General features: G+C 45.9%; 1 protein-coding gene across 2 annotated transcripts in view; it reads left to right on the top strand.

Moving 5' to 3' along the window:
- The window catches only part of NUP50 (nucleoporin 50), a 220,834-nt gene that overhangs the window by 156,631 nt on the left and 50,244 nt on the right, over positions 1-13,959 (top strand). For both annotated transcript variants that reach the window (XM_033951872.1, XM_033951873.1), the window contains one exon: positions 1,392-1,510. In XM_033951872.1, the coding sequence (XP_033807763.1) occupies positions 1,392-1,510 (119 nt within the window). The remainder of the gene's footprint in view (positions 1-1,391; positions 1,511-13,959) is intronic.

Raw genomic sequence — 13,959 nt, 5'->3', positions numbered from 1 at the left:
CCCGAAGTCATAATGTCGTTGTAAAGATCCATGGTGAGACTTCATCTGGAATATTGTGTGCAATTCTGGAGGCCACATTACCAAAAGGATGTGCTGAGAGCTGAATCGGTTCAGCGAATGGCCACCAGGATGGTCTCAGGACTCAAGGATCTCCCGTATGAGGAAAGGCTGAGTAAATTGCAGCTATACTTACTCGAGGAACGTAGAGAGAGGGGAGACGTGGAAGATGATATCTTTTTTCTTTAAAGGACCCACGGCCACAAGAGGGCATCAGCTGAAAATCAGGGGCGGGAAATTTCATGGCGACACCAGGAAGTATTTCTTCACCGAAAGGGTGGTTGATCATTGGAATGCTCTTCCACTGCAGGTAATTGAGGCCAGCAGCATGCCAGATTTTAAGAAAAAATGGGATAGGCATGTGGGATCTCTTAGGGGAAGAAGTTAGGGGGGTGGGTCATTACAGTGGGCAGACTTGATGGGCCGTGGCCCTTTTCTGCCGTCATTTTCTATGTTTCTATTTTGTGGCATTAGTGCAGCTATAGCTTCTTTTTTTCTCTCTCTGGCAACTCCACCATGCAGCTCATTTTTGTTCATGTATCTCCTTATTGTGCATGCTGAAGCAGCCACACTACTTTGTTTCAGAGAAACCTGTATTTCAGTAAAAGTTGCTTGTGGGTTTTCTTTGCATCCATTCAGAGTTTCCTGGCAGTTGTTTGAAATCTTTCTAATCCTGGCTTAGTATTAAGAAAACCCACAATCTTCCACTTTTTCATCAGAGTTTGAACATTTTCAAATCTTGGATATCTTTTTATATTTTCCTCCTAATTTATAAAGTTGAACTACTTTTGCTCACAGATCTTTTGATAGTTCTTTTGTTTTCCCCATGCTTCAGTAACCAGCAAAGTCAGTGTAGGCCTGGATAAAATGCACAAGGTTTCTCGGGAGCTAAGAAACTCATTGACTATGTATTTATACACAGATTCAAATTGCAATCAGATAAGGCACAAGTGTGGATTACTCACCCTTCATTGCTATTTCAATCTGTGTATCAACTTGAGTGTATATTACCAGCCCAGACATTCAAGGGTATGTAAACTTTTGATCAGGGCACTCTGGATGAGTTCAGTTACTGATTATGAAAGGAGACACACAATTCTGTGATGATAGATAGCTTCATCTGACCACTATTCCTAAATTAAAGAATGGTGTTTTGCAGGATCACTCATATTTTCATAAATGGTACACATCTTACAAATTCTTCCCGGGGTATATAAACTCAAGCACAACAGTAAGTCATTTTAGTGCAGATCTGTAGTATCTGCAATACCATGCCTTTTGGGCAGGAGGGGAGGAAGGAGGTTTAAATGAAACCTTTATTTTTTGTTGTTTAGGTGCAAACTGTTCTACAAGAAAGATCAGGAATTTAAAGAGAAGGGAGTAGGTATGCTGCACTTGAAACCTGTTGGAAACAAAAAAACTCAGTTGTTAGTGCGGGCAGATACAAATTTAGGTAAGTCTTGGTTTTTTATTTTTTTCTTGAATGTTTAAAATAAGCTTGAGCCTCACTAATGCACTAACAACATTACTAGAGACACAATTGAATACAAACCTTTAGGCACCCCCTGGTCAAATTGTATGTTTCATGAATCCTTAAATGAACATAAAGGTGAGATTTCTTCTACACAGTGCAAAGATAAAGGCAACATGTTTGTACAAATTTTACTGTTCTTTACAATCCCACTCTATTCCTGGACCAGTGGGTTATTTTCTCATATTCGCCAGAACTTGTAGAAGGCCTCATTATTCAGAGATTTGAGCTATTTTATGATTACAATGTCAAATTTGAAATGTGTATCCTGCCAGAGCTGGTGTTAGACAGCAAGCGTGAACTAGGACCTAAAAGAGAGGAAAAGTCTTTTTTATTTATTTAATGGCTGGAGTGGGGTTGGAGAGGTTGTATCCCTATACTTCTACTAAGATTAACCCCCCTCCTTCGCTGGTGCGCAGCGTGGGTTGCAGCGGCGGCGATTGATTCGACGCTCACAGAAATCCTGGAAGCATCGGAGCTGCCACCGGCGCTGGGGCCCACGCTGTGCATCAACAAAGGAGGAGGGTAAGTATCTTAATAAAAAATCCGGCCCACGACTTAGCCTCTGTTTTAGATTTCATCCCCTTATGTGATTTGAGTTTGAGACCCTTGTGCTAGTGGGTCGGGTGCAGGCTCCATGGAGGTCTTTCCGGGATTGGGGCCAAACTGTGTTCCTCTGCCAAGCGTGTGCACAGCATAGCCAAGTGTGGCAGAGATTCCTGACCATGGATGTCAGACTGTTGTGGCAGTCAGAAGATCAGCAGTCCAGTTTGCCTGCTGCTTAAGATAGAAGATCTCCCTGTAAGCAGACTCAGCTTCTCTGGCAGCATTTCTACTCAGCACATGGAACAGTAAGTAAAGACTGACAGCGATGGGGATGTGTGTCATAAAAAGGGGGTTTGGAGTGGTTTCTCAATTCCCTAGCCCTCACAACCCCTAAAATCCCTAAATCGTTGTTTTTTGGAGGGTTCCTGTGCTTTTCCTATGTGTTTTTGTTGTAAAATTGGCACATTTGGTGGCCATCTTGGATTTTCTTTTCTTGATCTGATTTAAAAGTTATTTTTAGCTTCTACAAGCTTCGCTTTTGCAAGAAAACCTCTCAGATGGACTCTCCAAGGCAGGATTTGGTGGACTCATGTCCCATTTGCAGTGGATGGCTGTCAGGCATGCAGCCGTGTTCCACATGCACTGTGGCACAGGAGGGGGGCAAAATTTGTTCAGCCCATGTACCCTTGATCTCTGAAGGGGGTCTTGCTGCTGTTTCTGCCCCTATGCCTGAAAAAATGGCATCGAGGGGGGGGGGGACTGCAGAGAATGCAATTGATGCTTCAGGGAAACGCAAGCACATTTCTAGGTAAAATTCTCAAATCCTCCAAGAGTTCCAAGAAGGGTCCTTAGTAGGTGGCTCCTGCCCTGGATGATGGATTTTCCCTTTGAATTTATTACTGTGACATTTCAGACCTATTTGGCTAAGAAATTACTGCTAACTACCTTTCCGCAGGTGTCCTTGCCAGCCGGCGTAATGACCAGGACCACAAAGGGGGGCCAGGAGAGAAGGCCCGTGCCCTGGGAAGGACCACCTTTCCTGGCCCCCCGTTGTGGTCCTGGTCATTACGCCGACCGGGCCTGTAGTTGACCTAGATTTCCTGACAATGGCTCTGCTTACTCAGGTGGTCATCACTACTGTGGGAGATGTTGCGGCTCTAGCGGGTATCCAGGGCTAGGATCTGGGAGAGGATTCAACTGTGCATAGATTTTTCACGCCCACACATTTTGTGGATTTGATCTCAGGAATTGAACCTGGAGGCTGGGCAGCTTGTCACTGCGGAAAGTTCCCTCATGAGTGATTGGAGGCCACTATCCACCACCTTTCCTGATCATCCTGACATAGTTCAGATTTTCATGGACATTTGGGAGGTACCTGAAAGCCCCTTGAAATGTGCTAGGGCCATGTCTCAGCTCTACCTTATGGCGGATGCTTTTAACCAGTGTTTTGCTTCCCCGAAGGTGGATTCCTCGGTGGCACAGGTTACAAAACACACTTATCTCCCCAGAGATTGGGGAGTGGTCCTGAAGAATGTTCAGGACGGTAGAGTGGATTTCATTCTTAAGTGCCTGTTTAACTTAGCGGCCACTGGAATTAAGGCAGCGACGGCCGCCTCCTTTATGGCCCTACCGTGTCATTCTAAGCTCTGCCATGATCCTGACCCTGTTGTACTCATTGTCCTTGATTTCCTGGTTTCGGGGGTGGATTATACAGCAGATGCCCTGTATGACATGTTGAAAGTCTTCACTAGGCTTTCCACCTATTTCATTTCAGCGTGTAGGATGCTGTGGATCAGACAATGGTCTGGCAACTCGTCCTCAAAAGCGACTTTGAGCAGGTTGCCCTTACTGGGACATCTGTTTAGCAAGGATCTGAATGACCTCATGGCTAGTGTGCAGGACCGCAGGCCAAGTCTTTGCCTGTCAACAGGCCCCCAAGCCTTGAGGGGATCAGGGCAGTCTCCTTTTTGTACCTTCAGACGTTCCCATCAGTACTTGGGGGCCTCCTCTGGCCACTGTTCTTCCCAGTCTATCAGACTACAGTTCAGAGGTTCTTGGTGCAGCTCCTGCAAAGAAGCAATTCTGAAGCTAGGCCTGGGCCTGCCCTCCCACAGATCAGGGGGCAGCTCTTGGCTTTTCTGGAGGAATGGTAGGCCATCACCTTGGTCTATTGGGTCCTGGATATCCTTCAAGGCTAGAACTTCATTGTCCCCTGACAGATTATTTCTGGATTCCCCCTCAAGAAGGCCAGAGAAAGCAGCTGTGGTGGAGGCCATAGTGCGCAGGTTGCTGGATGTTGCGGCCCTAGAGCTTGTTCCGAAGCAAGACTCTGGCTTTGGCAGATACTCAATATACTTCATAGTTCCAAAGAGAAGTTCAGATGATTAGAGGCCAATCCTGGATCTCAAGGTGGTGAATGCAGCCTGAAAGTGCATCACTTCTAGATGGAGTCTGTGCATTCGATGATCACCTCAGTGGCTCCGGGGGAGTTTCTGGCCTCTGTGGATTTGGCAGGCGAAGGCGAAGGCGCTCGCCTTAGCGAGATCGCCTTTGCGTAGGAGCCTTGGAAGGAGCCCGAGCAGCCCAACAGCGAATCCCAAACTTCTAACTAAAAAAAAACAAACAAAAACAAAACAAAACACTTTTTTCTTCTGTTGTCATTCTTCTCTTCTCTCTCTATTCTTTCAGATAGCTGCACGCAGAGTTAACTCACACTCACACTCAGCCAACCCTTTCAGATACCCTCAGCTCCTAACTTCGTATTCTCTCAGACACCCAAATCTGTCATAATCTCGCACTAGCTCTCAGTAGGATTTTTTTTTTTTTTTTTTCTAACTCTCTTTTCTTTTTCTAATTACTGACAGGCAGATCTCATTTGCAACTCGTAAATGGCAGGGAGGACTAGAAGCGTCAAGGCTACAATCAAATCCAGCATTCCAACCACCATGGGGACCCTGGAAGAGATCACGGACGGCGTACAGAGGGAGGAGGACTTAGGACGGTGGACAGAGGTCTCCGTGCAGACCGAATCCACCCCCGGGCACTACACTACAGTCTCCACGCAAACAGAGGAGGCCGCTCAGCTGGATGGAGCCCTCATGCAGGAACTGTGGAGCCTCAGGGAGGAGGTGGTCCGCCTGAGAAGCATCCGAGAGGATGAAGCCTACATTGACGGAGTCGTCCAGGAGTTGTCCCAAATTACAGAGCAGACCCACGACAATTCAATTCTAGAGACACCCAAATCATCAGCTTTGAAGCCTACATTTGGGATACAGGAAATGGCTGGCGGCAATGACACCTCTTCCACAGGTAAACATAGAAGATCCCCCCCCCCCATTTTTCAACCTCTTCATCCTCTTCTTTTTTTCCCCAACAGGCCAACCCTACATCAACCCCTCAACTCGTCCTGAAGAATAGATTCCAGATTCTTCAGGAAGAAGCCGCCGACAAGGTACAGGAGCAGGCCCAGCACGAAGAACTCAAAGAACAGGAGCAGGCCCAACACGCAACCCCATCTGCAGACCGAATTCCCCCTCCACAACGGAAGAAGCGCAGAGTTATAGTCATTGGGGACTCCATGCTGAGGGGCACCGAGGGACCAATCTGCAGACCGGATGCTCACTCAAGAGAGGTTTGCTGTCTGCCTGGAGCCAAAATACGGGACGTCACCACCAGCCTGGGTAAACTACTTACACCCAATGACCATTTTCCTATGCTTCTTATCCATATAGGTACGAATGACACTGCCAGGAACACCCCAGAGACCATCACCAGAGACTTCGGAGAGAGGCTGAAGCAGACAAGTGCGCAGGTAGTCTTCTCATCAATCCTCCCAGTTAGAGGCAAGGGAAGAGCCAGAGATGAATGCATCCGGAGAACAAACGAATGGCTACAAGGATGGTGTCGAGATATGAACTTCGGATTCCTGGATCATAGAGAGGCGCTGCAGGGACTACAGGGACCAGACGGACTCCATTTGACCAGCAGAGGTAAGAACGTCTTCGGACACCGACTAGCCCGCCTGCTTCGCAGGGCTTTAAACTAGGTAAGTTGGGGGAGGGGACCTACTCATATACTGGTGTGGAAAGGAACTATCCTGATGGGACGAGTCGACACTCTGTTTCCGAGGTAAGGACCCAATATGCAAACAGTTCTCTAGGAGCCACACAGACTCAGTCAGGAATAGCCTTACAGGGACTCAGCAAACACAAAGTGTGGAGGGCCATGTATGTTAATGCACACAGTTTAGGCAATAAAATTCTAGAACTGGAAACTGAAATAAGGGATGCCAACCTGGACGTAGTGGCAATATCCGAGACTTGGTTCACAGACGCACATGGGTGGGATATGGCTATACCGGGGTACAATTTACTTCGTCAGGACAGAGAGGGCAGGTTAGGAGGAGGGGTAGCACTATACATTAAAGAGGACATCAAGACCACCAGGATCACTGATGTCAAGTATACCGGGGAATCCCTCTGGGTAAACCTGGCAAGAGGTGGCAAAAAATGCCTGTATCTTGGAGTGGTATACAGACCTCCAAGACAACCGGAAGACATGGACGCAGAATTAATTGAAGACATAGAGAATATAACTCTACGGGGCGAAACTGTACTGCTAGGGGACTTCAACATACCTGATGCAGACTGGAACACATTTTCAGCAACAACCAGCAGCAGCAGGAGGCTTTTGACCTCCATAAAAGGAGTACATCACAGACAGATGGTAACGGAACCCACTAGAGCCCAGGCAATCCTAGACCTAGTACTCACCAACGGGGAAAGCGTCTCAGAGGTCTCGGTAGGAGATACGCTAGCCTCCAGCGACCATAACATGGTATGGTTCAACCTTGGGAAAGGATCCCCTAAATCAATTACAAAAACAAAGGTGCTCCAATTCCGGGGCACCGACTTCGCACGCATGGGCGATTTCGTTCATCAGAAGCTACAGGACCAAGCAGAGACCGGCAATGTGGAAACCATGTGGTCGTATCTGAAATCATCCATACACGAAGCAACTAATCGCTACATAAAATCAGTAGATAAACGACAAAGAAACAACAAACCCCAATGGTTCACTGAAGAGATCTCGCACCTCATTAAAGAGAAGAAAAAAGCATTTCTTTCCTACAAACGTACGCAGAGAAGAGAAACTAAAGTAGAATATAAGACCAGATCTGCAATGGTCAAAAGAGCAGTTAGGGAGGCCAAACTTCGAGTGGAAGAAACTCTGGCAAAGAACATTAAAAAAGGGGACAAATCCTTCTTTAGGTATATCAGTGATAGGAAAAGGAACACAGACGGTATAGTACGCCTTAGACAACCGGACGGAAACTACACGGTGGCGGATTCAGAAAAAGCAGAACTACTAAATGAATATTTCTGCTCAGTCTTCACCTGCGAAGCACCGGGACACGGACCACAGTTGATGATAAAACAAGACGTGGATGACCCGTTTCAGAATTTTGAGTTCACACCTGGGGACGTTTACAACGAACTGGCAAGGCTAAAGGTAAACAAGGCCATGGGACCGGACAATTTACACCCAAGAGTGCTCAGAGAATTGAGAGACGTTCTGGCAGAACCGTTGGCAGTGCTCTTCAATCTCTCACTAAGTACGGGGAAAGTTCCGTTAGACTGGAAAACAGCCAACGTCGTTCCTCTACATAAAAAGGGCTGCAAGGCTGAGGCTGCAAACTATAGACCGGTAAGCCTCACCTCAATTGTGTGTAAACTCATGGAAACACTAATTAAGTATAAATTAGATACGATCCTGAACGAGGGAAATCTCCGGGATCCCAACCAACATGGATTCACCAAGGGTAGGTCATGCCAGTCAAATCTAATCAACTTCTTTGACTGGGTAACAAGAAGACTGGACTCAGGAGAGTCTTTGGACGTCGTGTACCTAGACTTCAGCAAAGCGTTCAACAGTGTCCCACACCGCAGGCTGCTGAACAAGATGAAATCGATGGGATTAGGAGAGACTCTAGCTGCATGGGTTAAAGATTGGCTTAATGGCAGACTTCAGAGGGTGGTAGTTAACGGTACCCTCTCTAAAATGTCGGAGGTGACTAGCGGAGTACCACAGGGTTCGGTCCTGGGCCCACTCCTCTTCAACATATTCATTGGGGATCTGACTCAAGGGCTTCAAGGCAAAGTAACCTTATTCGCTGATGACGCCAAACTATGCAATATAGTAAACGGATATAAACTACAGGATGCTATGGAACAAGACCTGCGTACTTTAGAAAATTGGTCCTTGACATGGCAGCTGGGCTTTAGCGCCAAGAAATGTAAGGTCATGCATCTCGGTAACGGAAATCCTTGTAAAACTTACACCTTGAATGGAGAAACTTTAACCAGAACTACGGCAGAACGAGACTTGGGAGTAATCATCAGTGCTGACATGAAAGCAGCCACTCAAGTGGAGAAGGCTTCATCTAAAGCACGGCAGATGATAGGTTGTATCAATAGAAGCTTCATCAACAGGAAACCTGAAGTCATGTTGCCATTGTATAGAGCCATGGTGAGACCTCATCTGGAGTACTGTGTGCAATTCTGGAGGCCACATTACCGTAAGGATGTGCTCAGAATTGAATCGGTTCAGCGGATGGCCACCAGGATGGTCTCGGGGCTAAAGGGTCTCCCGTACGAGGAAAGACTGAGCAAATTGCAGCTCTACACTCTTGAAGAGCGTAGGGAGAGGGGAGACATGATTGAGACATTTAAGTACATCACAGGACGGGTCGAGATGGAAGACGATATCTTTCTTCTCAGGGGACCCTCGACCACAAGAGGACATCCGCTCAAACTCAGGGGAGGGAAGTTTCGTGGAGACGTCAGGAAGTACTTCTTCACGGAGAGAGTGATCGAGCATTGGAACAAGCTTCCAGTGCAGGTGGTCGAGGCACGCAGCATCCCAGACTTCAAGAACAAATGGGATACCCACGTGGGATCCCTACGAGGTCATGCCAAGGATAGGGTCACTAGGACTTGAATGAGCGGGTCAGTAGAGTGACGGTATAATTACAATTATACTTAAGAGGTCAGAAGACCTAAGAGGGTGGGTAAATAGTGTGGGCAGACTTGATGGGCTATATGGCCCTTATCTGCCGTCATTTTTCTATGTTTCTATGTTTCTATATCTCCATATTCCAATCTTTCCAGACCACAGGAGGTACCTGAGGTTCCATGTTCTGCAGCAGCATTACCAGTTTGTGGCGCTGCCCTTCGGGTTGGTAACAGCACCAAGGAACTTCACCAAAGTGATAATGGAGGTGGCAGCCCTTCTGCGCACCCTGGGAGTTTTGGATCAGCGCTAGGGGTGAGCGACCTTGAAAGAGACCTGGGAGTGATAGTAGACACAACATTGAAGGCGTCGGCACAGTGTGCAACAGCCTCAAGGAAAGCAAACAAAATGTTGGGTATCATTAAGATGGGTATCACGACCAGAAAGAAGGAAGTCATCCTGCCACTGTATCGTGCTATGGTGCGCCCGCACCTGGAGTACTGTGTTCAATTCTGGTCGCCGTACCTCAAGAAGGACATGGAGGTACTTGAGAGAGTTCAAAGAAGAGCAACTAAGCTAATAAAGGGTATGGAGGACCTCTCATATACTGACAGACTGAAAAGGCTAGGGCTTTTCTCCCTGGAAAAGCGGAGACTTAGAGGAGACATGATAGAAACCTTCAAGATCATGAAGGGCATAGAAAAAATAGACAGGGACAGATTTTTCAAATTAAGGGGATCAACAAGTACAAGGGGGCACTCCGAGAAATTGAAAGGGGAGAAGTTTAGAACAAACGCTAGGAAGTTCTTTTTCACACAGAGGGTGGTGGATACATGGAACGTGCTACCGGAGGATGTGATAAACAGGAGCACGCTACAGGGGTTTAAAGAAGCTTTGGATAGGTACTTGGAAGACAAAGGGATTGATGGGTACAGATAAGAGTAGAGGTAGATTATAGGGTGGGATTAGAGGTAAATTAATCAGGGATCACAGAGGCACTAGGCCTGATGGGCCGCCGCGGGAGCGGACCGCTGAGCAAGATGGACCTCTGGTCTGACTCAGCGGGGGCAACTTCTTATGTTCTTATATCTGGATGACCAGTTGATCAGAACCCCATCAGAGTCCAAGGGGCATCAAAAGGTCCTCAAAGTCATTCAGTTGCTTCAACGCATGGGCTGGATGATCATCTTCAGGAAGTGTCACCTCTAGCTGATGCAAGATCTGGAATACCTTGGGGTTCGATTTCACACAGGTCAGAATCAGGTTTTCCTGCCCGTGTCACATCTGGAGTAACTCTGACAGGTTGTCGGGGACTTCCTGGCCACCTTGTTTCCAATGGCCTGGCAGTATCTCCAGGTTCTGGGGTCTATGGTGACGACAGTTGATGTGGTCCCTTAGGCCAGAGCTCATTTGTGTCCACTGTAAAATGCTCAGATTTCATGCTAGAGCCCACAGTGAGATCCGTTACATGCTCCCGTGCCCTGGATGATGGTGGCATGGAGCAGTCTAGCCTGATGGCTGCACCCTCTGTCTCTGCAAGGGTCTGAGGGGGTATTTCTGAAAACGGATGCTGGTCTTGAAGGCTGAGGTGCCATTTGCATGATCATCTCTGTTTAGGACTAGTGGGCCCTCTCTGAGCGGAATTAGTCGATTGCCTGGAACTTTGGGCGAATCAACTAGCTCTCCTCCACTATTGAGGGTCATCTCTGGCATTGGGCTATCCACATTTTCTCAGACAACTCCACGGCGGGGTCATACGTCATTCGCCAGGGGGCACCAGAAATGCCTCCCTGAGCAATGGAGGTCCAGCTTCTCTTCCAGTGGGCAGAGAGACACTCTGTGGCGGTGTCAGCATCACATGTGGCCAGAGTTGATAATGTGCAGATGGATTATTTGTTAGACTCTGGTTCCCAGGAAGTGGTCCCCGTCTCAAAGAGCATTTGACTGCATAGTGAACAGTGGGGTTATCCCACATTTGATCTCATAGCATTGGCAGCCATCAAAAAAGCAGATTGGTTTTTCAGACGACGTCGCGAGATCAGCAGCAAAGGCTTGGATACTCTGGTTCATCCTTGGCTTCAGGGAAGGTCTCCTGAATGTCTTCCCTCTGTGGCCTAGGATTTGGACGTCTGTTGAGAAGGATAGAGACCCATAGGGATCTGGTGGTTGTTGTCATGCCCATGGTATGCCAACCTGGTTCAGTTACAGTGGGCACAAGAGCTTCGGCTTCCATGTTATCCTCGTCTCCTTATGTAGGGCCCAATTGCGCTTTGGCCTTACAGCTTAGCTATTGAGCATGTGGCCTTTGTTAGTAGGAGCTATTCTTTAGCCGTCATTGCCACTCTCCTTCGCAGCATGAAGAAGTCCACGATAGCTGCCTATGCGAAGGCTTGGAGATGTTCAGGTGTGGTGCGCTCAGAGGCAAGAAGATCCATCTGTACCGGCAGTTCCCGGATTCTGAAATTCCTTTAGGACGGCATGGCAAAGGACCTTGCTGTGGCATCTCTGCAAGTCTAGATTGATGGTCTTTCTTGTTTTGACCCTAATCCCCTGAGCGGCTCCCTGGTCTCTCATCCAGATGTCATCCATTTTCTGTCTGGCGCTTTGAGGCTTTGTCCCTGCTGCGGTTACCCTGTCCATCCTGGAATCTCAACCTGGTTCTCCGATCTCTAGCTTGTTCACCTTATGAGCCTTTGGAGCAAACATCTTTAGTGAGTCTTATGGTCAAGACCAGGGCTGCCCAAGTCTGGTCCTCGAGATCTACTGGCAGGCCAGGTTTTCAGGATATCCACAATGAATATGCATATGAGAGATTTGCCTGCACTGCCTTCTTGGTATGCAAATCTCTCTCATGCATTTTCATTGTGGATATCCTGAAAACCTGGCCTGCCAGTAGATCTTGAGGACCGGACTTTGGCAGCCCTGATCAAGACCATCTTTCTGGTGGTCCTTACTTCTGCCCACAGGGTTTCTGAGCTTCAGGCCCTCTCCTGCCAGGATCCTTTTCTGTGTATTCCGGCGTGGTGCTGCGCACTGTTCCCTCCTTTCTTCTGAAAGTGGTCTTGGCTTTCCATATTAATCAGGAAATCTGGCTTCCTGCTTTTGCTTCCTTCATTTTGAGGGAGCAGGACCGGGTGGTGCATTCTTGATTTTATTTTTAATTTAGTGATCAAAATGTGTCGGTTTTGAGAATTTATATCTGCTGTCTATATTTTGCACTATATTTGTCTATTTTTCTATAGTTGTTGCTGAGGTGACATTGCATATTTTAAAGTCATCTGCCTTGACCTCTAGGGAAAAAATGAATATAAATGATATATAAATTAATTTTATCTACGTACAGTGTGCTTTTTTAAAAAAAATTTGTGATTACCATTATGTATTAAGATTAAATTGTGTGTATATGTAAAATGGATGGAAGAAATTGCATTACAATTAGTACTATTATGGGGTGGAGTCAGGGGTAGAACTTAGGCAGGTCTGGGGTAGAGCTTGGGTGTGGGTACTTGGTATTTGTTAGGCTTAGGGGGTACTTGGCTTGAAGAAGTTGAGAAACACTGAGATAGAAGATCTGAAGTTTTGTGCAATATAACAACCAATAACACGATGGCGTGGATGTGATACAGATTTACAACTGCTGAGACTGGAACAAATATTCATTTTCAGTTTGATGCAGTGACTCCAGAAGGTTTAAATATAGACTTGGATCTGAATGTCTTTTTATAAACCATTATATATGTATCTCTTCAATTGTAATCTGCTTTTTTAATCTATGTTTTATTCTTTTAGATAGTTTATTACACCACAATTTGGGGGAGGGGGGCTTTTACATCATACTTTTCCTTTTCATTCTCTCTTTTTGTTCATCTTCCTTTTATCCCTTTTACCACCTTTTTTCATATTCAGTTATCTTTCAACTTGTTTTATTACCTGGTTTTATATCCTTATAGATCTCAATTTTTTAAACCTTTTTTTAAAAAAAATTTTTAAGTTTCAAATATATTTAAATTTTGTTATCCCACCTTTTCAAAGAATCAAAGCAGCTAATATTCATAATACATTTGAGTAGGGTAAAGACAATTAAGACAGAATAATAAAATGACATCAAATATTAAAATAATATCAGAGTTTAAAAAAAAACCCCTGAAAACAGCAACAACAACAAAACTAAACTTTAAAACAGACAAATGTACTGACACAAAAAGGAGAGGGAAGAACTACAATATTTTTGAAAGGAAAGAACAAAAATGGAAAAACAAAAGATAGGGAGTTTTTTTCCTGAGCAGAAAGGCTGGTCAGAAGAAAATTCTACTATTTGGTTAAAAGAGAACATCTTTAAAAGGATGGTTGTACTGCAAAAGCATCTTCAAAAAGCATAGATAACAAAATTGTAGTTTGTTTAAGCAAAGCAGGCGCTATACCAGTGGATCTGGCAGATCCTGATTCATGGATGCATTATTGTAGGTATGAGGGTCTCTGTTCCAATATTTGAAACAGTTTGAGCAATTAAACTCCGGCGGGAGTGCATAATCTGATATTCAGGATCTGTGGCATGTGGAGTAAGTTCACAGTAATTATGGGCAGCTGTAGAAGACCGCAGGTTTTTTTTCCTAACTCTAGGAAACAAATAGTCATTAGTAATGGAGGAGAAAAGGTAATGGGGAACACCCATATTAAAATCTCAGACCTATAAAGACAAAGGGGTATTATTTTTTTTTCCACATTGTCGATTATCAGCAAGTATTTAAGGGAACATGATTCAGCCTTCTTGTTATATTACGGTGTTATCTTCCTGCCATTGCACTTGATGTGCA

The sequence above is a fragment of the Geotrypetes seraphini genome, chromosome 7 (assembly GCF_902459505.1).
Source record: "Geotrypetes seraphini chromosome 7, aGeoSer1.1, whole genome shotgun sequence".
NCBI lineage: Eukaryota > Metazoa > Chordata > Amphibia > Gymnophiona > Dermophiidae > Geotrypetes > Geotrypetes seraphini.
This window is presented reverse-complemented; position numbering and strand designations above follow the sequence as displayed.